Genomic DNA, 22,771 nt, shown 5'->3' with positions numbered 1-22,771 from the left:
AAACGACTGGTTCACTTCACTCTTGTCATCACCTTCCAACACGTTTCTTTCACATTTCAATTTGGGAGCGGCGGAGCAGGCACCTCCAGCACACACACACACACACACACACACACACACAAACGCACATCTGCATGTACAGACACACACACACATGCGTGCACCACCACACGTTGATCGCACATCTGCACACATGCGCTCCGGCACAGACACACACGGTCCACATTAGCGACAGTGGGAGTGCACTTTTTGGTGTTACAACGCTCTGTTTTCAGCCTCTCAGCTCAAAGGGGTGGGCTCTTTTCCATCCCTTTCTTTCTGTACTCTCTCTCTCTCTCTCTCTCTCTCTCTCTCTCTCTCTCTCTCTCTCTCTCTTTCTGTGTGTGTCTCCCTGTGTCTCTCTCTCTCCCTCGTCAGTGTTTTGTTGACAGTAGAAAACCTCTAAACCACCCGTGACACAAACTCCCATTTCAGGCTTGGTCAGGATTGTGTGGGATTAGCAGAGTGTGATGGACTGAAGCTCTGGGAAAGACATTTTTTATGAATATGTATTGTGTGTGTGTGTGTGTGTGTGTGTGTGTGTGTGTGTGTGTGTGTGTGTGTTGATCTAGAATACTCTGCACACAGTGAACTTTCAGGCATCACAAAAGGACTTTACAGCCAGTGAAACCTAAAAAAAAAAGTCAACTTTTTGTCAAGAACTCAACACGGCCCGTTGGTGTTGAGTTCTTGACAAAAAGTTGACTTCTTTTTTAGATACGATGGACAGTTTTAGTCATTACGTTTAGGTTAGCTATCTTTGTATTGTTGTGGGAGTATAGAGATTTTAACCATCTGAGAAAATGTATGTTCTGCAATTACAGACAAATTGAACATTTGACTAATTTTTAAGGCCCTGATTGTAATGTTCAGTTTCAGTGTTACTGTTGTGTCAAAAATATCTGCAACGTGTTTCAACCGTAGCTCTTTTGCATTCAAAATGTTGGAAAAGTGATGCTGCACACAAGTTTATCTGATACTGCAACACTTAAATATCTCCACACCGTGTCTAGACTTGAGTTAAGAATTCAAGACAACTCAGTGTTATTGAATTTTTTTGCCCTTTATTTATTTCAGTTTTTCTTGGCACATGATGTTTTCACAAAACACACTTCCCCTAACTGTTCAGAGAGGTAATTCACAACCATTTCAGCTTGAATTCAGTGCTGAGGCAACCTGATCTCATTGAAATGTTTCTGTGGGCAGAAGTGGTTTGGTCTGCGTTCTGTTTTCACAGTATATGACGAGGAGGACACGCAGCTTAAAGTCTTAGCGTGCAGTGTATTGTTTGTCTGTTTAGAAACCATGTAGAACCATTTCCAATCAGCGTCACTGAAACGGAGACCGCAGGACATGAGAGGTTTAAACCACAGCAACATGCAGGCGCTGACTGATGACATGCTAAGCATGCTACACTGCGCTGACTGACACGGTGAAGTGATGGCGGGTGTCACTGACAGATGATGACACGTCAAGGAGGCTGCAGCCATGGATGAAGTCATCAAGGATAGCCAACAGCCAGCTACCCCCCCTTCCTAATAACAAAACTAGATGAGGGATAATGCAGAAGCAGACAGTGACATCATCACAGCAAGGTCCAATCCTGGAAAGAAAAATGAGCAATTTTTCAATATCAGTTAATTAAAAGCATATGAACTGAGCACTAACACTTCTTTTTCTCTTCTCTGACCTTTATCATTATCAGTTTCCCCACTTCCTAATTCTCCTACAGGTCCATCCATGCATCCTCTCATGCTGTTACACAACATCAATCTGTGCTATTTCCTCCACTGCAGGAGTTGTGTTGTGATAAAGTGACTCACTTTCCCTCAAGCTGCATCGTTGGCTTCACTTAATTATTTCCTACTTTCCCCCAAATCCATTTTGACAACAACAGCCCTTGCACAACGAGTGTTAACGTGTTACACACTTGTTTCACTCAGCTGTGGGTGACGTATGCAGGTGGTGAGAGTGAGGCCTTGTAAAGCAAGGGAGCAAGACTTGGCAGTTTGCAGAGCAGTGTGCTCTGGTCTGTTGAGTGTAAGTGTATGAGTTCATATTTCTGCTTCATCTACAAATGTATCCGTGTGATTTCCTTGAAGTGGAACAGTATAGAAAGATCATGATGTGGGGCTGACACCAAACCTTTTCTGAATCTGTTGCCTCAAGAGTTAATTCATGTTTTTACTGTGTAACTGGAGAAATGTGTTCTTCAAAGACACGCAGAAAGAGAGAGAGCAAAGGAGGGAGAAAAAGACAGACAATTACCTATTTTCTATTCGTCTCCTGATAACTTCTTTCCTTTAGTCGAGCAGCTGGATTTTAGTGCAGTGTCCTTGCATCAGTCTGTTATGTCCACTGGAGGGCAGACAGGGACAGCAGCTGTGATACCATCACAACCCTGGTACTGATGTCTTTCTGGGCTGGACAATGTCGTATTGTGATATATACTTTTTTTTAACATGTAGTTCAGTGGTTCTCACGAGTTTCCCACAAAATACCAAAAAGAACCAATGTTACAAAAGGATGAATCATTGATTCCTCATCACCTGGACCGTGTTTTAATACACATTCATAGGTGCTTTGACTCAATCAAGGTAAAGCGATCAGTGTATATGCAGCATGACTACTTACTGCTCCCCCCTTCCCTTTTTATATCACGAGGAGTAATGCATTTGACAGAACGCCCAGAAACTTCCATTTTTGTCACTGACTTTCTGAATTGCAGTCAGGCAATGCCACTTTACTTCCTGGTACGTGGGCCGTGTGTCCTTATGGACAGAATGCAACAGGTTTATTTCTTACAACAGTGTTGTGTCTTCACTCAGAGAGACATTCAGTCAGTCCCATTAAAGCAGTTGTTTCCAACCGCCTGGGTCACGGACTGATCATAGACTGGAACATTTGCTGCTGAACCCCAAGAAAACTATATGATTTGGCAAAAAATCATATTACGGCTTATTACCTTGAATTTGTTGCATTATTCCCTGTCATAACCCCTGCCATATTATGTTGATTTTTAACTGAAGTAGGTCATCAGTGCTATAGATGTAACTAGCCCATTATCACCACCTTTCAACATTCAGCAGTACAGAACAGTGAAATCTATGTGGGAGGCATTAAAGGACTCTGAATGGAAACATAGTTTGTCAGATGCATGCTTTGAAAATCTGTATTTGCAACAACAAAGCTCAAATGTCTATGTTAAAACATTTGAAGAAGGGTAAAAGAAGAGGCCAATTTTAAGAGAGTCAGTGCTGCTCGTTCACTGAGACTGTTGAGAGTTACAACTCTCATTAAACGCTCCCAACAGGCTACAAAGCACGACTGTGAAGAACATCACGCTGTGGCACCGAAAAGATCTTATTTTAACATTTAGCTCCTTGCTCGTTTTTTTGTATAAAAGCAAGATGGAGAAATGAAAGAAACAGAGCAGAAGACAGAGAGAGTGAGGGAGATGGTGAGAGGGTGGGGGTCGCCTGCGTCTGTTCTAGTGTGGTTTTGGGAGTTATTTGGTGTTAAAATATGCCTTAATGGTTGCTGGGGATCCATTTATTACAGGCAGGAAGCAGAAGGGGGTTTCTCTTCTCATTTAATGTGACCGCCGAGGAGTTCGCCAAGTCCTACAGGCAAGCCAGCATTCCTCTGCGCCAACGCAACACACACACACACACACACACACATGCACGCATAATTACACTGTACAAAGGCATGTAAATGAAGCTTATATATTCACGTGTGTAGATGCAAAGACGCATAATCTCAAAAACATATACACAACGCAGTGCTTATAGAAACAGCTTACATATATGTCTATATGCATGAAAGCACACGCACACACACACACACACACACACACACACACACACACACACACACACACACACACACACACACACACACACACACAAATAGACTGTGGTCTCTGGCAGTGAGAATGACCTTTTCTGAACCATGGAAACACACACATTAACACACACACATAGAAAAGCCTCTGCAAAACATTCAAGCATGGCAGTGCCGAGGTTATATAAAAAGCCTCTTGAGGTCTTATTAATACACATTTGTTTTTCAGTTGTGAAGCTCGGTTTCTCTCCTTCTCACTCAACCTATCTCTCTCTGTATGGTTGTTTTTCATTCACTTCCTGTTGCTCATCTGTCACTTTCTCGGCCGTGGACGCAGCACACCGCTTCTTCTCTCTGTCACACTTCCTTCCTTTCTTTCTTTCCTTCGTCCTCTGTGTCAGTCCAATACCGAGCCAGATACAGCTTGACACCCTTCCCCAGCATTAGAGAGGGTGTGTTAACACCTCCTCCCACACACACACGCCGGGGCCTTAAGACCCGTTTATGAAGTGCAGGGCTTCTGGCGTGTGAACGCACGAATACACACATGAAGAGAGAGATTAAGATGTGAGATTAGATTGTGTAGGGAAAATTAATTATTTTCTTTTTAGGGGTTTGATTTAATGTTTTCACAGCATTTTGGATTCAACTGATGTGAAACAACTAATGGTGGACCGCTTCTGTGTTTTGTGGCTCATGTCAGAATATTCTGGGAAATCTGTTTACACCAGTGTACAGTATGGGTCTGTTTTTATGTTTATGTGTCTTTTTTCATTATGGCTTAGTTTGGACCTGAATTGGTCAATGTTGGTGATTATATCTCATAAAGAGTTTTTAAAACGTTGGCATGGTCAGCTAAAGGGAGAAAAGTGGTCGACAAAGTGTTTCTGATTGTGATTACTCAGAGTTTTGTGTGTGCACAAAAAAAGGAAGAAAACTGTCATGGCTGTTGCAACCGTGTGTGTGCTCTGAATGCCAAATCAAATTATACAGTATCAACATGTTTAAAACAAAATAAGGTAACTCTAGAAGCTTCACTTGGCTACTACAGTCGCTCAGTTAAAGGTTGTGTAAGGTTGTGTGTGTTTGAGAGCGTGTGAGTATATTGGGTTACATGGCGGATATAAGGCTCTATCCCTCCTTTCATCAGCTGAGTGAGGAAGAATTGAGCAGTAACACACTGCAATCTGACCCTGACGTGCACACACACACACACACACGCGCACTATAATACACATAGTAGCAAGAAAGCAGACACACTTCAATGCTTGACGTCACTCATCAGCACAAAACCTCACTGCTGCTTTCCATTGATCAGCACTGTCAGTCATAACACAAGCCTCCGAGGCTCTGATCCCTCTTTCCAGTATTATATCATATCGCAGAGATCACTTGAAAACCCTATAACTCTTTTTACTTGAAATAATGGGTGTCATCATGTGAACTCACCGGAAAATCATAGAAGCCATAGTAGGCTTTGAAACAGATTTCATTGTAATAAGCCAGCAGATATCTGCCCGGCTGAAGGGTTTTTAAGAAAGACACTGAATCCCCACCAGCTGCAGGGTTTGCCGATCTGTTGTTGACCCTGACCTCTGACCTCGCCGGGCCAACTCAAAAGTTAATTACCTTGCAGAGGTCAATAATAAAGGAAGTAGTTGTAGCTGTAGTATTAGTTAATTGCTCCCTCATAAGCCTGATATTGTAATGTACATATTAACTATTGTATAAGATTAAATGCAAAAGCCATTTTACTTGCAATGGCATTTAAAGGAATAGTTCTTCATTTTGGGAAATATTTTTCTTGCTGAGAGTTAGATGAGAAGATTGATACCACTTTCATGTATGTACAGTAAATATGAAGTTACAACACCCCGACGTTATCTGAAGATTAGCATGAAGGCTTGAAACAAGGGGAAACAGCTAGCATAGCTCTCTCCAAAAGTAACAAAAAAATCCACCTACCAGCACCTCTCAAGCTCACTAATTAACATATTATGTCTTGTTTGTTTAATCCGTACAAAAAGGATTGTAGTTTTAGGGGGATATTGTTACCCTCAGACAGTCTCCGTCTTTATGCTAAGCTAAGCTACACGCTGCTGGCTATAGCTTCATATTTAGCGTACAAATATGAGAGTGATATCAATCCGTTCATCCAACTCTCAGCAAGAAAGCGAAGAAGGGTATTTGCCTACATTTTCATATACAACATATACATGAAGAATTGTCTCATGCACATAGAAAAATAGAAATCCTGGGCCCACATTTTTAAGTGATTTTCAAGTACACTCATCCCCTTTCTTTCTTTTACTAGTCCACATTAGTGTGTCATAACAACTCTGATCTGCCCCCACAGTGACAACCTGCTTGTGTAACAAGTAAGATTTCAAAGGGATCCCAAGGAAGTAAAATAAAAGAGTTTGAATATGGTTACTATGTAACTGTGAGTATCTGTGTGTACCTTAGTGTGTGTGCAAAAGGGGGGGGGGGTAATTATGGTGTAGAATGTCCTCCTCATCACAGGAGCTGACCTAAGAACACAACAGTTAATCATCCACTAACCGGCAGAGAGAGACAGAGTGAAGGAAGGAGAGAGAAGCCGGTGTTGGGTGCTGCACAGTTGGATTGAAAGAGACGCACTTTAAGGCACCTGCATTTGTGAAAAGGTAAAATACAAAGAAGAAAAGAGAAGTCTTCCATCAGACCATCAGGAGTAAAGGACATACTCACCTGAGAGATAAGAGCACACACCTGCTCCTGAAGGATTCTTAGCAGCTTTCTCCCTCCTGTTTGTGTGTATCTGTGTGTGTTAGTATGTGTGTTCTACGTGGACTGTCCTGCTTTTGGATTTGATTGTGTGTGTGTGTGTGTGTGAGAGAGAGGCGGCCACATGGGGCCCGGGCCCTGTCTGGGATGCCAGCTGCAGCAGTGAAGCCCGCTCCGGAGGACATGGTGGCGGAGGGAGGGGGCGAAGGAGAGCACGGCGTGTCCCAGTGGGAAGCCTCGGGGCTGGGCCGGGAGCGGCTGCCTTTGCCATCTCTGAAGGTCCCCAGGGAGCTGCTGCGGAGCTTCCCCCACTCGAAACGGGTGGGATCCTATTTGGTGGGGAAGATGATCAACAAGGGATCGTTTGCCAAAGTGATGGAGGGGCTGCACATCGGCACTGGGGAAAAGGTTGGTGCTTTCTGCCTGATTTGAGAATAAGAGTGAGGAGACATGAAGTGACATGCATCAGACTGGAGGGGTGAAAGAAAAAGATCACACACATACAAGATTATGATTACACGGTTACAACTTGTACACTTGTAACTGATGATTATACTCACTTGGGTATGAAGAAGGCAGCAGCCTATTATTAGGCTATTACTTGGAACTGCCAATATCAAAAAGTGAGCAAGCAGTGCATCAAAATGTTTCACTGTAAACAGATACTGCAAATTCTCACTAATAAATCTCCAATGTTCATGAAAATAAATTACAACATTTTGATGTCACAGTAGATGTAGTGTGGTAAATTTCAGAATTGTGTAGAGTTCAAGACCCAGTTCATCCAAAATGAAGATGATACCTGACCTCAGTGCTGTGCAGCAGCTGTAATTATTCTTGTTATGTGTACAAAAACACAGTCAGACCCATCTGTAATTACCTTATTTCATAACCATGACTCTTAAGGGGATTTTACAGGAGCAAAACGTTTGCTGGATCTGTTTCTGCTCAATATATCTGGAATATATATATCTTATGTATATTATGCAAATAAATTAGTACATGCAAACAAGTTCATGTTCAGACAAAATGTACATAGTGTTGCCCTGAACACATTCTATTCTTCCAAACAGGCTAAAAGATTACCATGCTAATGTTTGTATTTGTTCATGTATATCTGATGTTGTGGCTCTAAACTGGGACTACATGGATGTGCACTTATTGTGCAGTGGAGGCAGGGCGTGTGTGTGTGTATGTGTGTGTGTATGTGTGTGTGTGTGTGTGTGTGTGTGTGTGTGTGTGTGTGTGTGTGTGTAAATGTATATGTAATTCATTGGTCACTGAGTCCCTGACCCTGGCTCATATGTACCTGACCTGGTTGCCATAGTAATGACCAAACTCATCTCCGTGGGTGTTTGCTCCTCTTAACCTTGTCACCCTCCACAGGTCTCGTACCTGTGGAGGGTGACAAGGGTTAAGAGGAGTGAAGTCTGCAACTATGTAAACACACACTGTTGTAGACCTTAGGATCTTTTTAAAGTTGTATTCTAATTTTGAATTAAATGACAGAACACCACAAATTCATTACACTTTTTTTTTTTTACTGACAGTTTAAATGGAATATGAAATAGAAATAAAGATAGATCTTACCAATAATAATAAAAGTGTTTACCTGATTAGTTATCTGAGACAAACTGCAGTCATTTGAACAAGCTGAATCATTTTCAATAAACATCACCTTTACGAATTTGATTTCCTGTGCAGGCTGTGCTTTTTTCCCATCATCGTTATCTTGAGGGGAAATTGGCAAGTATTTGTGTTCTTGCAACCAAAGTTATCCACCAAACCTCTCATTTGACTTGATTGTAAAAAAAGAAAAAAATGTAACTTTTGCATATGTGTGCACATGTTTGCCTGTGTGTGTGTTTAGGTGGCCATTAAGGTGATCGACAAGAAGAAAGCACGACAGGACTCCTACGTGCTGAAGAACATGAAGAGAGAACCACGAATCCATCAGATGGTCCGACATCCTCACATCGTCGTCCTGCTGGAGGTAGAAAAATACACAGAAATACATATACAGTCCAAATAAAGTGATGATGGACTCTTACAAAATGACACCTGCTTATGTTTGGGCCAGTTAACAATGGTGTATGTTAATCGTAGACTGTAATTAAAAGGTTATCGAACATCTGCCTCCTGTTGAATAAGCTTGTCCAAGTAATATGCACATGAATAACCGTGTGCGTCAGACTCTGGAGACGGAGAACAGCTACTACATGGCCATGGAGCTCTGTGCTGGCGGAGACCTGATGGACAGGATCTGTGAGAGGAAGAGGCTGGAGGAGAGGGAGGTGCGGCGCTACACTCGTCAGATCCTCTCTGCAGTGGAACACCTGCACAAACACGGCATCGTGCACAGGTGAGACTACGGCCACACGATGTGCAGTACTTCCTGCCTTGTACTGAGTTAGCTATTCTTACTCTTTGCACAGTCTCAGTCTTTAGCCTCCTTAGTGATTGATATGTATTCAATCATTATTTTCTAAACCGTATACAGAGTCCACACTTAACTCTTTTGTTCTAGTGCTGAGAAAAAAAATACACCTGTCAAAGTAATTCATAAATAATTGATACAGATTCATGGCATTCTTCCCATTTTCTGTCCCACTTCATGTTTGAACAGAGTACTGTACCAAACTTTCAATAAGGAGACGAGAGCATGGAAATAACACTGAATTTTAACTTTTTGTTGGCTATTAATCAGTTATTCAACTGGTTGATCATCAGACAAGTAATGGATATTAATTGTGATTACTTGGTTTGCTTGTGTTTTCTCATTACATATCATTGTTAACAGACCTTTTGTATTTGTCAGTGCTGGTTGGACTAAATTAGCTATTTGAAGACAACTTTATGCTCTGGTACCTGTTGATGCACATTGTCATTCTTTTTGACATTTTATAGACTAAATGAATAATTGCATAATTAAAAAATAGTAACTCAAAATAAGTATAACTAAGAATGTTTTATCATTACCAGTTAATCTAGTGATGTTGTGGAGAAAGTTTACATCTGTCTCCACCAGTAAGCATGATGATTGATTTAAAAAAATAGTTTGACATTTTGTGAAATGCGCTATTCGCTGTTGATTCCTGAAGTCTCTGTTGGTTGCCTGGCAGATTCACACACACATATACACACTTGTGAGCACACACACACACACACAGAGTAGTTTGCAGGGCATTAACAGCCTACAGAGGAGGAAACACTGCAAGAAAGGCAATATAAGGCACAGTGCAGTTGATAGTGTTATTTTAGTGGCATTTTAGTATGTGTAGGTGTTAGAGACCCAACACCCACCCACTCACACACACTTACACTACAACCACACACAATATGCACAGCCCTGGGCCTTGGTTTAAGACCTTGGCTCCTCTGAAGGTGGGAATGTGATTACCAGGCAATGACCTCATCATCCTGCGCCGGCGCCATGATTCACACATCATCACAACATCACGGACTTCCTCTCTAATGAAGTCCCTCAACGATGTCGCTCTCAATAGCACCTCTCTCTGTCACACACACACACACGTGCTCACACTCTCCACCACAGTCGCACACAGAGATGATTAAACTGGAAATAAATGGAAAATTTGCACTTAAATGCACCTCATGCCACCCACATCCAGTAGGTTCACCGCATACATTTTCTCCTTTATGACAATGTCTGCTCTCGCTCTTTCTTGCTCTTTTTTCCCCCCTTTCTTCCTCCGTCTGTCTTTGAACTCGTCTCGGGTTGTGCGAGCAGTGTTCTCTGGATTTTCGGGACCAGGAGTGTCTGTTGGTTAGATGAAGGCAGATGAAAGGAACATGGCTGATTCCCAGGCTATAGTTTATAGGGGGATCTCTCTCTCTCCTAACCGCAGATTTTCATTTAGCTCGATAGTTTTAGAGCAGGCGGCGTGGTTGGTGGTGAGGCTGGGGTACTTTCAGGGAGAGGCAGGCAACTTTTCCAGGTGAACACAGAGATGTTTGGTGGAGAGGAAGCGAGTAAGTCAAGAAGACCTTCACTTCGGCCCGAAAATGTCAGCTTGGCTTGACTTGAGAATCGTGGTGGGTGCAGGTTTTTAGGAGTCTAAAACAAACTCATCCCCCAAATTACCACTAAAAGTTCCTCGTGAAAAAATTGCAAATAAAACTATTTTTCACCAGCGTTTTTAAAGCTTGAGCTCTACCCAAACCCAAGTTCAGCTTTGGTTTTCCTTCGCTTATGTGGGTCTAGTTTGGTCCCATCTCATCTGGTTGTCCATAAATACACAAAGGCCAAACACATATGGCAGGATTTCTTAAATTGAACAGCACCATAGTGTTTGTCAAGTAAAGTGCTCCAAAGCACTCATCTGTAGGGAAGAAATCACTTTAGAAATTCCTGTAGGATTAAGGACGGAGCTCATGAAAATACCACAGTGAACCACATACTCCCTTTGTGACGGTGCTCTCTCCTCTTCTCTTCTGTAGAGATTTAAAGATTGAAAACTTCCTGCTGGACGAACATAACAACATAAAGATTGTGGGTATGTTGACATTCCTGCTTTCTTTCTCCAATGACATCCGACTGATGTTGGACAGATCAGTATGGGAGAACCTGTCTTAGCTATCTAGTGCATCTGTACATGTGCTCCACTGTTAAAATGATGATGTTTCACACAGATTTTGGCCTGAGTAACACTCTGAAGGCTGAATCTTTGTCTCTGGAGCTCCTCAACACCCAGTGTGGAAGTCCTGCCTACGCGGCCCCCGAGCTGCTCGCTCACAGGAAGTACGGACCCAAAGTGGACGTCTGGTCCGTGTAAGTGATAAAGTGTCAGCGTGTCTGTTGAGGAGGCCTGATGTCCGGCCTGTTCCATCATTGCTCAGTGTGGATTTTTGAAAAGGCGTTATTTGCCGTTTGAAACAAACACACAGAATGCATTTCAGTGCATGCATCTTGTAAACCTGTTTATGTTTCTTGACATTTTGCTTGTGTGTGTGTGTGTATATGTTTGCATGCAGAGGTGTGAGTATGTTTGCCATGCTGACAGGGACTCTTCCCTTCACTGTTGAGCCTTTCAACATCAAACAGCTGCACCAGAAGATGGTCAACGGGGAGATCAGCAGCCTCCCCAGTGACGTCAGCAAAGGTAACTTCACATGTCACCCGTCTCTCTGAGCAGCTTCTTCACTGGAAAAAAGACTGCCTCGTGTTTGTACAAATAGGACAGGTCAAGAGTGAATTTGCTTCGCCAAATTATGATTAAAGGAGATATGTGTGTGTTCTTAGTCTAGATGACAATTGGAAATACTTGCAATAAGTGACATGAAACAAAACAAAACCACAGAAGAATAATTAGAAATATGGCTGAATGCGGTTTATGCCTCCTTTAGTTTCACAGTCAGCACATGAGTAAGAAGTGTGTAAATGTGATAACCTAAACATGCATTAATGATAATTGTGAGAAGTATTTGTTCAGCTTTTGTAAATGACGTTTTGCAAACACAAACTGGGTTTCACTCAGTCTCCTTTCTACAGACCACAGGTCCGTCATGAGACAGAGAATTGAAGGAAAAAAAAAATCACTTATTTCTTACTTCTTCCACTTGTTCTGTACCAAGCACACAGTGGCCTTAGTGTCTCTGTTTCTCTCTGCTTTATTTTGGTCTCTCTCTCACCCGTAGTCACTCTATTACACTCTGTCATGGCGCCATGTCACCACAAACAAACATAGCTCCTGTTACTGTGGGCAAAACCAGTACGGCTCTGATGCTCTGAAACTGTGACAAGATCAGATTAGTGGCTGTATCGCTGCCACAGGCGGGGCATCTGAGACACAGACGTTAACTTTCAGACATTATCCTGTCTCTGTTGTGTTTTTTTCAGCAGTCTTTCTAACTCTGCTCCACTTTTACCCATCACGTCTTCTTCTGCCACAGTCAGACTGGCCCATTTTTATTTCTGTTACCCCACTTTTTTGTCTTTCATTTGTTTGTTTAGGTGATGTCATGTTTTTTCTATTATTTAAAAACTCACAAATTATTTTTTTGATATTATCTTCAACACTGTTTATTTGCAGTGTGTCTTCAGAAACTATTTTTCCAAGGGTTTGTAGATTCAACAAATGGTGCATTTGCAGTTACAAACGAACTCAGTTGACCCTGACTGAGACACTGAAAGCGAGGCAACCGATAGTAGCAAATTGAATGGGGCAGTCGTGGCTTATATGTCTGTGAATGTGGCAGCCATCCTGTTCAAATCCATGTGCTCCTCCAGACCGTGGCGCTTATCAGGAATCCCCATCTGGAGTCAAACTATCAACCCCGCTTGGCTGTCGCAGGACAGCTCTATGTCACAGGCCGACAGGCTGAATTGGTTCTCCCAAAGGGAAATCCTGCCTCTCTCCATGCTGTTGTCTCTGATATAGTTTCAGTGAAGTCACAGTGAGTGACATCAATCTGGCAGTCTGAAGTAGTTGTGCAACATCGGCTCTTTCACTTTGGTCCATTTTGGCCAAGCAGCAATAGTAGAAGCTTACATGGTTAGTGGTGTGATCTTAAACTCCAAGACACTGACCAAAAACTGCTCCTGATGACCAGGCCAGAGCCTTGCTTGTCCATCAGTGTGTGGAGGAATATGAGGCATTGTGAAGCACTTTATTATTTTATATATGAGTACAGACCATTTAGCGTTAAATTTAACATTCTCAAAAAAAAAAAAAAAACTGTGTTACACTGCTCCTGTTTCAGGTGCGGCGGCGTTTGTGTTGTCTCTGCTGGAGCCAGACCCAGCTAAGAGACCCAGTATCAGAGCTGCGATGGAGGAGAGGTGGATCAACGAGGGATATGCCAAGAAACCGCTACGCACACTCTCTCATAAAAACAGGTCTACTGTGTGACAAGTTAAACCTATTTTCCTCATATGCAGATGTAACAAAGTGGCATACTTTTATTAATATATTTTGCAGAATTGACCAATTTTATATACTGTAAAATCATATATTTTCTAAATATATGTAAACACAAGTATGTATGCCCATTGTATTCTTGAAAAGAATTACATGTATTGCACAACTAGAACCTTTCTTCATTTTCACATATGCTAATATATTACACTATATTTGTAACCTAAGTATGTATGTTTATACCATGAGAGCAAAGTGAACACAAAGACTCCTCTGGGAAAGTTCTGCAGCAAACATTACAATGTGGGCAAAAGGACCAAGAAGGAAATCACTGCGAGTTTTCTAACAAAATGAAACTTTTTGTGGTCAGTTTGGTGGACAGCTTTGTATATTATAGCATGACTAAAAGGCTTTTATCACTTTACGCAGTGTGGAAATGCAATCATGTATGGCTCCCCTTGGCAATCGTGCATTTTCTGAAATCCACATGAATGAAGCAAGAACTGTTCCAGCTCTGTTCTGCTCACAGTTGAAAATCATTAAACCAAAATCCTTCAGTTCCTGGTCAGTCTTTACCAACAAATCCTTAACGACCCCTAAAAGTTCTCTCTGCTTCACTCTTCACACTTTATCTTTGCAACTGCTTTTCCATCCCTCTCTTTCTCGTTATTCCCCAGGTTGTGTCCAGAGGATCTCAACTCGTCTGTGCTGGCATACATGACAGAAACGCTGGGCTACTCCCTCTCTGAAATCATACACACGCTCACCACCAACCGACCCTCCGCCATCATGGCCACCTATCACCTGCTGCTCAACAAGCTCAGCAGAATCCAGAAAGGAGCCAAGGCCAGCAAGGTTCACACCTCATTTTCAAGCACACACACACACACACACACACACACACACACACACACACACACACACACACACACACACACACAGGCCTTCGCCTAGCGAAATACTACAAAACACAAGTCATTTCCTAAAACAGCTGGGAATTAGGAAACAGGAGTAAATGATGCATTTGATGGGGACTATTTTCAGCTGTGGATTAATATACATTTGGTGCACAAGTCAGTATTTACAGGAGCCGGAAGGTGTACGCTTGGATGTAACATCTACTAGGGACAGGCCATATATATATATATATGTTCCATATTTTCATACATTTCTTATGTCTTGTGATTGACGCTGCAAAAGGAACATTTTCTGTTGATGGGGCCATAAATAATGTGCCATAGATCTACCAGTCCTATTCTTCAAAGTATAGCTTTTATCCCTAATTGACCACAACATGTGATGTTCAGTAGGGTTATGGGTTAAACATGCAGAGAGTATGAGAGCTTTTTCTCTTTTTCTGATGTACATTTACCACTTTATTGTGCAAGTGTGTTGAAGCAGAGGAAGTATTGTGGCTGTATTAAAGTCAGGCAACTTACTATTTGAGGTGATATGAGATGACAACAGTCTCTGTTACCCCTTTCTGCCAGTAGAAATCACTCTTTGGCCTACTGCCATCTAATCACTGCTTGTTTTTAGGATGAACCAACCAATGAAAAAAGCTCAAAGCAGTCCAGCAGGCCTCTGAGAGCCCCGCAGACCTCTGACTGTCAGAGCAACAGGAAGAGGCCTGAGGACGTGCACAGAAAGGACCACAGAGAGGATGTGGAGAACCGTCCACCCTCCACATCTCTACCCCAGCTTCCTCACTCTGCTTCCCCCTCAGTACCCCGTCGTCTTACCTCCCCCTCTCCCGCCCCCACCCCTCTGTCTGCAGAGGACAGGGCCACTGATGAGGAGATCGCCATCACCTTGGACACCAGAGAGACGCTGTTTCCTGAAGGTAAGGATTTATAGCATATACAGAAACAGAAGCTGCACACATCCACAGTACATCGTGTGACATACTACATTATATCTGTATGTTTGTGTGTTTCAGTGTCTGTGTTCAGAGACAGGGAACTCGTCCATCTCTCTCCTCCTAAAAGCTCTGCATCTCAACTCTGTGACTCCGCCCCTTGCCAAGTCCCCTTACCTGCTGAGCCAATCAGAGACAGCAGCACGTCGCGACCGACCCGACACACGCACCTGCTCAGGACAACTCAATCCGATGGGGCGGCAGATCCTGGGTCAGACTGCTTCCATGACAACCGCCACCAGGACGACCGCTCTCATCACCTGAGCATCAATGAGCGTCTGGAGAAGCTGCAGACATTTTATTCCTCAGAGAAGAACGGCATCTCTCCCAGGATGCTCTTGGAGGCCGACACACACACCACACACTCCTCAGACAGAGACCACCTGGGTACCATGGAGACAACACAGACATCCCCCTCTGCCCCACTGCCCCGCCTGCGCAACGTGGGGCTAAAAGACGGACGAGGCAGGAAGATGACATGGGTAGGGTTGACCCGACCCGGACCCCCAGGACTCCTGGTGAACGGGTCTAAGCCTCCCGCCTTCCCCTCGCAGAGGCAACATGCTTTGGTCATTAAGAGCCTCAGGCAGGAGAGAGGCAAGAGAAGAGATCTATCAGCAGCAGGAGGAGGAGGAGGAGGAGGAGAGAGAGGGACGGCAGGAGGAGGGATGAATGGAGCAAAGAGGAACTCAGTTCAGTTACGTTCATCTCTCCAGCGTCGGGTGGCGGACCTGAACCTGCCGCTGCTTCCTGCAGCCCTGCAGGGGAAGACAGATAGGAAGAACCAGCTACACAGCATGGACTACTGATAGACGAGAGGACACTATAGAGAGGCAGTGATAGTGGCCAGAAAAAGGTGCAATGGGAAGAGGAGGACTGAGGTTAATGACTCATTTGGAAACCAGATTAGCAATTAAGAAATACTGTAAGGTGGATGAAAAGAAGAGGGATAAGGGGTGGCTGGTATGAAATACTGACTACAGATAGGGCAGCAGTTGAGAACTATGCACAGACATTTTGAGGAACAGGCAACAAAAAGATGCTAAAGCTTTTATTCTCTACTGTTACTGTTTCATTCATGCCTTGCTCACCAACAGGACTCCTTCCCAAACAAAACAGCATTCAGTATGCTTAATTTATATGCAACAGTGCCAAAAATGAAAACTCTGACTAAGCTCATCAACCTTAATTTGGCCTTCGGTAGCTAGGCTGGACTTTGGTTTAGCTACTGTCAACCATTTTCAACTGCAGTTTCAACATGTTAATCTCCGCCCATCACAATGTGAAGTGCAGTAAGCACACAGACTTACGGTTCTATTTGTATTCACTGTTCATAAACACATTTTTGTACTAACACTGAAAGTCAAAGTAAAAACAAGTTTCAAATCTACCTTAACTTCTTGTTATGTGTCTTCGTGGCTTAACATAGGGGCATGTTTTGACATGTTTACTTTTCTATCTAATCTCTTCTGCTGAAAAGTTACCAATGGTGCTTCAGGACTTCACAACACTGTCGCTTTACTTGTCAATTTTATTGTCGGTCCCCTCAAATACAGGACAACTGAGTGATGCACCACATAAAAACAGTCACTAATGTCACATGTGAAAGATGTAAAAAATAATAATAATATGGACGAAGTGTATTTAGCAGCAGAAAGTGGTCCACGTGTGGATCATTAGATAATGCTGCCTAGCAGTCTGTTCTCTGAAGCTATAATCTTTGACTCAGAGTTATTAGAAATACATTTCTGGTTTGTTCCTTACTAGATTGATAGTTACTCAAGATTTTGTTAGTGCTGCCGCAACTATTTGTTTGGTAAACTGATGAGCTGACTCTTCTCTAGTTACAAATTGTGGTGTTTTGCGGTATGCATGAGGACCAAAATGGCTACGGTCAAATCATGGCAGTAACCTAAACTTAGAACCAATTTTGACACTTTTTAATAACATTTTTTTACATCGATGAACCAACCTACAATTCAAGACAAGACAAGACAAGAGTCCACTCTGAGGCTGTCAGATGTGCTAAATGATTTGTCATACCACGGCAAAGCTAATTTAAACCTAAAAATTCAATCTTTCCCTCAAATCTCTGACAAGCGTCTCCTCCCTCATACACCCTTTGTCTCTGTCTCTGGATCATTAATATTCAGGTGTGCTGCAAACAGGTGGAGGAATCTGGTTGCTGCTTCGCGGCGCTCTTCGTGGCTGCTAAATAATTGAGGGGCTGTTACCTGATACTCTTTTTGGATGTGTGTGTGTGTGTGCATGCGTGTGTGTGTGTTAGGGTATGGCGCATGTTCTGTGTGTGACCAATAAGGACAGATTGAACCCACTGAGGTGGATACATCCCCCCACTCCAGTTACATCTCTGGCTACTTAACTGTGATATGAACCACTAAGCTCTGATACTGTATCAGACAAACACACACACACATTCACACTGCACAATGGCAGTACGCTAAACAAGAACGGCTGCTTAACAACTTGCCAAATTCAGTAAGCCCAAAGAAACACACGGGCACTTGTACTTCAAAACTAATCCACAAACCAATTAAGGTCACTTCAGTGTAATCCTGTGACATAAACTCTTTAAATACATATTAGCAGTCATGCAGAGGACCCACCAAACAAAAGAAGCTTGTTTTGGATGCTGGAGATGTTTCCAAGCATCCACTACCCTCCATTGAGAACTGAGCTCAGTCAGACTGAATCTGAATGGTGCATGAGCGTAAGAATTGGACAAACAAGGTTATGGAAAATCGATTAATAATGCATGTTGCACGTAAGGATGCATCCAGGGCTACTGGAGCACTGCGTTTACATGCATGCTACAGTGACCATTGTCCCATCAGAAGAGCATGCGCATGTAACAGCAACATCAAGCGGAGACATAAAACGCGTTTCCGTGTGATCACTGACACATTCACTTTTGTGTTCACTCGGTGTCTTCACCTGTGAGAGACACCGAGAGACACAATCAAAGTGAAAGTCCACCCGTAACTTACGAGTCAGTACTAGGTCATCTCATCCTTGATCGCGCATTGGTCTTGCAATAGTGTACAGCAGTGCTTGGAACCTGTTCTTTTATAAAGAGGAATGAGCATAAGTATACCTGCTAGGGTTAGAGTAAGCACAGGTTTAAGAGTTCATACAGAGGTGAAGACTTGACACTTTAGTTACAAAATGGAGGTCGTCAGACTTGGACTTGACTCCTGCAAGACTTGAAAGTGTCAAGTTGAGCTGGCGAATATCCCAGAGTGATAAAAGATAAATAAGACAGCAACAAGCAGACTTTTCATATACACACAATTGTAACATATTTTCATAACTTGGTCAGGTCAGAAATGTTTTTGATCGCTTTTTGACGATCAGGTCAAAAACGAACAAAGATCCGACTGGGATCGATACGTTGTCTGTTTAAATTTGTGGCTCAGACGCTATTCAGTGACACCATTTCCCTACAGCCCTACACCTACACGTATAACTACACTTGTCAGGTCCGTTCCGTTTGCATAGAATTGGGAGCTTGGGATATTTTTTATGACCAAAATGTTTTCATTTCTTCCATTGGTCAGTTGAACTGACAATCACACTTGTCTATAACTGGCCAAAAGCAGTGGCACCAACCTTATTAGATTCTACACCTCAGTACACCTCTCCACCTACTTTCTCCTCTCCTCACGTTGTTGCCTTTGATATTTGGCTGCATACTGACGTCCTCCTGGTTGCTAATAGGGCAGAATGTAAGTTAAGTTGCATTAAAGTTTCAGCCACTGTCATGCCCCGTTGGGTGAGACGCTATAGAGACGGCCAGTTGTGGTCACTGAGAGTGAGTCATGCATGTGTGTGTTTAATTGGGTTTGTTGGCATTATTGAAGACACAAAACATGCCTGGACATGTCTACTTGGTACTTACCAGCAACCAATCCTTCTGATGTTTGTTATTTTGGGTTGAGCTAGTTACTTATTAGAGAAGCCTCAGAACAGACAAATATGCTGTTTGAATCCAAACAAGGAAGATTTAAATAGGTCGTAAATGATCTCTGTCTGTCTTATTTCAGCTTGACAGAGACATGAGGTTGTAAATCCACATCGAGGTGAGTCTGGATATGCACACGCATTACACGAGACAAGATTTATTTCCCTGGTAACAAGGTGTGTTCAGACAGGAAGTGAAGCAAATTTTTGCCTTGTGTCATTAGCCTGAAATCGACCGCTGGACTGTTTGTGTTAATTCGCCCCAGACAGCCAATGCACCACCTGTACAGACGTTAGCTGTAAGCTAGTTGGAATGGATGCACGTCCATGTCTCTCATATTGCTCACAAAGAACAGCTAGTGCTGCCAGAAAATTGACAAGTGAAGCTTGATCGCTTCATGGCAATCTATTCAAACGTTTTTGAGATATTTCAGTCTGGACCAAAGTGTTTGACCGGCCATCCCATCTATTATTACAACAAAGATGGCAGCAAAGAAATGCACTGAAAACTGACATACCCAGATTCCAGTCTGAAAGCTGAAACCTTCAGTGGGTGTGGGTGTGTGTGTGTGTGTGTGTGTGTGTGTGTGCGCGCGCATTGTGTATGCATGACCATGCCATCATTTGATGTATTGCAGCTTAATCCCTGTGTTAATGACCGATGAGAGATGTGTCCTTTGTGTTTGCTTTTTCATGGAACAAATGCAGGATTAAGAGCCGAGACAAAAGAACGAATACGCAGCTGCACCCAACATCAACTTCCAGGTACAATGGATAGGAATACCATATTGTTACTGTATGATAAACCAGAACTCAGTTTCCTGAAAAAAATGTAAAATATTTTTTCCATGAAATGTAATTAGTTTGGCGTAATATCATAATTTGACACAGATTTTAATTTGCTAATAATGATACTGATATGGAAAATGCATACCTGTGGTCACCTGGAGGCCACAGGGGTTACAGGTGCAGTGGTTATGGAATGAAATGGATGGTGTTACTCCATTAGCACTTCAATAGTCTTGGGTGTCTCTGAGAATAATCGCTGTGCCCATCACAGTGTTTGTGTGTGTGTGTCAGTCTGGGCAAGCCTGGGTTCCGGCGTGTCTGGTTTCTAATGATGGGTCATCCATAATTGAGTGTCACCTCGCAGGGGGGGAGCGGTCCAGGGTGGTGCGGTGCTTCACTAGGCCCCGGCAGCCCGCCAATGACAGTGCGTGTGGACGAGTCACGGGGGTCAGTGGCGCACAAAACGTCCAGCGCCACAGAGCAGCAACTCGAGCCCAACTCTGTTTAATTGATGCCACCTCTGATTAACTGTCAGTTCAGGATCAACACCAGCTAATTCACTAAAAGACGCCCTGACCAGAGGGGACGCCGTGTCACTTTAACCTCAACACATGGGAACTCAACCTCCACAGCAGGTTCAGAAAGGAGTTATCAGAAAACAGGGGCGTTTGTCTCTGGAGTGACAGCTAGTTTTTCTGTCAAGCTCCTCAAAGTTTTCAAATATGACGCTGGATACATTTTACTTTAAAGGGTCATTACTGAGTGAATTTGAGGAAAAGGTCCTTACAACTGAGTTACAATAGTGAACCACACTCAAAGCCATGTGTAGGACTATAACATCTCGCAAATGATGTTGATGAGACAATCAGATTGGTAGTGGCGTGCATTGCTGTCCTCTGCAGTGTCTTTTTTACCACTGGGGGGCGCCAAGGATTAGTTTTGATTCTTTGACTGGAGTTAACCTAACGTTGCCACAACGTTTTCTTGTCAATCAGTCAGTTACTTATATTTATAGATTAATTATAAGCCATTAATAGGAGCCACTTTTAATATGGTAGGTTGTGAAAAATCTCTCTTGCTAATGAATGATTAATATTTAAGTCATTAGCAAATGCTCAAGAGTTTCTTACTGATAGTTTCTTATTTATAAGTGGTAATAAGTCGTTTAATAACATACATTTTGCAATTACATGTTACAAAATTCAATATTAAAAGCTCATGAGTCCAACTTTTTAATAAACCGTCAGCTACACTTAGTAAGTCATCTGCAATTATTAATGTTAATAAGTCACTGATAAAAGGGTTTTAGACTATAGAAAATTATCCTCAGCTGAGTCTTTGTTGTATTTTTAAATCACCTCTCTAATCACATTTTTATCATACAGCTAACCCTGATTTTAATTAATTATCTATTTTATTCCATATTTTTTAGCCCATCTTTCATTGTACTAGTGTTGTTGTTGTTGTTGTTGTTGTCTGTTTTGGCTTCATGTCATAACTTTGCAATTTAGTTACTTACTTTTACGTTCCAAAGCACTTAGTAATTGGGTTTTTCGACATCGCATGATGTTCCTGTTGCTTTTATGTTACAACAATCCAACAAGTCTGCAATTGTAGATATTAATAAATCATTAATAACTGGACTTTTGTCAGGATGCCCTGCAGCTGTCCTGCTGGAGGAGGATGGACACCTTCTTGATCTATAAAGCATCAGGAACTGATTTAATAACTTATAAATCCTATATAAAAGCTGACTTATTAGAAAGTGGTACCAGCTGTTTAAAGGAACACTGCACTAATCTGTTGAGTATCAGTTTGTGCAAAACTTGGACAAGAATAGACTGTTTGGAGCGCACTGAACATACAGATCAACAGCAGGAACGTAGATGTGCTGCAGGATTGGTTTGAGTGGTTTTTATTGACTTTTCATTTTTCTTTTTTCTTTAAAACTGGCAGTTGAAATGTTTGGCAAATATTCAGAATCAAAGCTGACGAAAGCTTTGGTCTTTAGTGAGAGAGAAAGCCGCAAACATTTCAGAGGAATTTCAAGCCTTCAGACGGAGAGTGTTTGATTTTTGGTTGAGTATTCCTATGAAGATAAAAACCCAACTTCTCAAACTCAAACAAATAAAATATCTCCAATATCTATATACTGAATGAAACGTGTTTAACAATTCAGTATATGCAGATGTAAATACAGGAAAATCTGATTTCTTAAAGTAAGGTCCCTTTAGAAGAAGAACAGTGGAGTGAGAGAAACCAAAGTGTACAGAAAGGAATATATTTTGTCGGATCATCTACATTTATTTCCAATATATTGCATGTTGATCCTAAGTCAAAGAAAACACTTTGAACCCTGCTGCATTCGGCTGCTCCCAGACAATGAGCTGGATCACATATTTAATGGACGAGCAAACCTCTGGCTCGCTCACAGCACATTGTTTGGATGAATCATTGCTCGATGAGAGTCATATTCCTGGATGAAAAAGATCCCGTCAAGATAAGCGACCGTCGTGATCGGCTGCCAGCTGTTTTGACAGGCAAAACTCAGCAC

At 42.4% G+C, this 22,771-nt stretch overlaps 1 protein-coding gene across 1 annotated transcript; it reads left to right on the top strand.

Moving 5' to 3' along the window:
• The first annotated feature begins 6,798 nt into the window (after nt 1-6,798).
• On the top strand, nt 6,799-16,256 carry LOC139302740 (hormonally up-regulated neu tumor-associated kinase homolog). Its single transcript, XM_070926460.1, has 10 exons — nt 6,799-7,059; nt 8,522-8,644; nt 8,844-9,013; nt 11,113-11,168; nt 11,305-11,443; nt 11,647-11,774; nt 13,375-13,510; nt 14,207-14,477; nt 15,069-15,372; nt 15,469-16,256. The coding sequence occupies exons 1-10, from the start codon at nt 6,799-6,801 to the stop codon at nt 16,254-16,256; spliced, it is 2,376 nt and encodes a 791-aa protein (XP_070782561.1).
• Nucleotides 16,257-22,771: the final 6,515 nt, after the last annotated feature.

This window comes from Enoplosus armatus, chromosome 19, assembly GCF_043641665.1.
Source record: "Enoplosus armatus isolate fEnoArm2 chromosome 19, fEnoArm2.hap1, whole genome shotgun sequence".
Taxonomy (NCBI): domain Eukaryota; kingdom Metazoa; phylum Chordata; class Actinopteri; order Centrarchiformes; family Enoplosidae; genus Enoplosus; species Enoplosus armatus.
The sequence above is the reverse complement of the archived record's forward strand: the minus strand, read 5'-3'. Positions and strand labels throughout refer to the sequence as shown.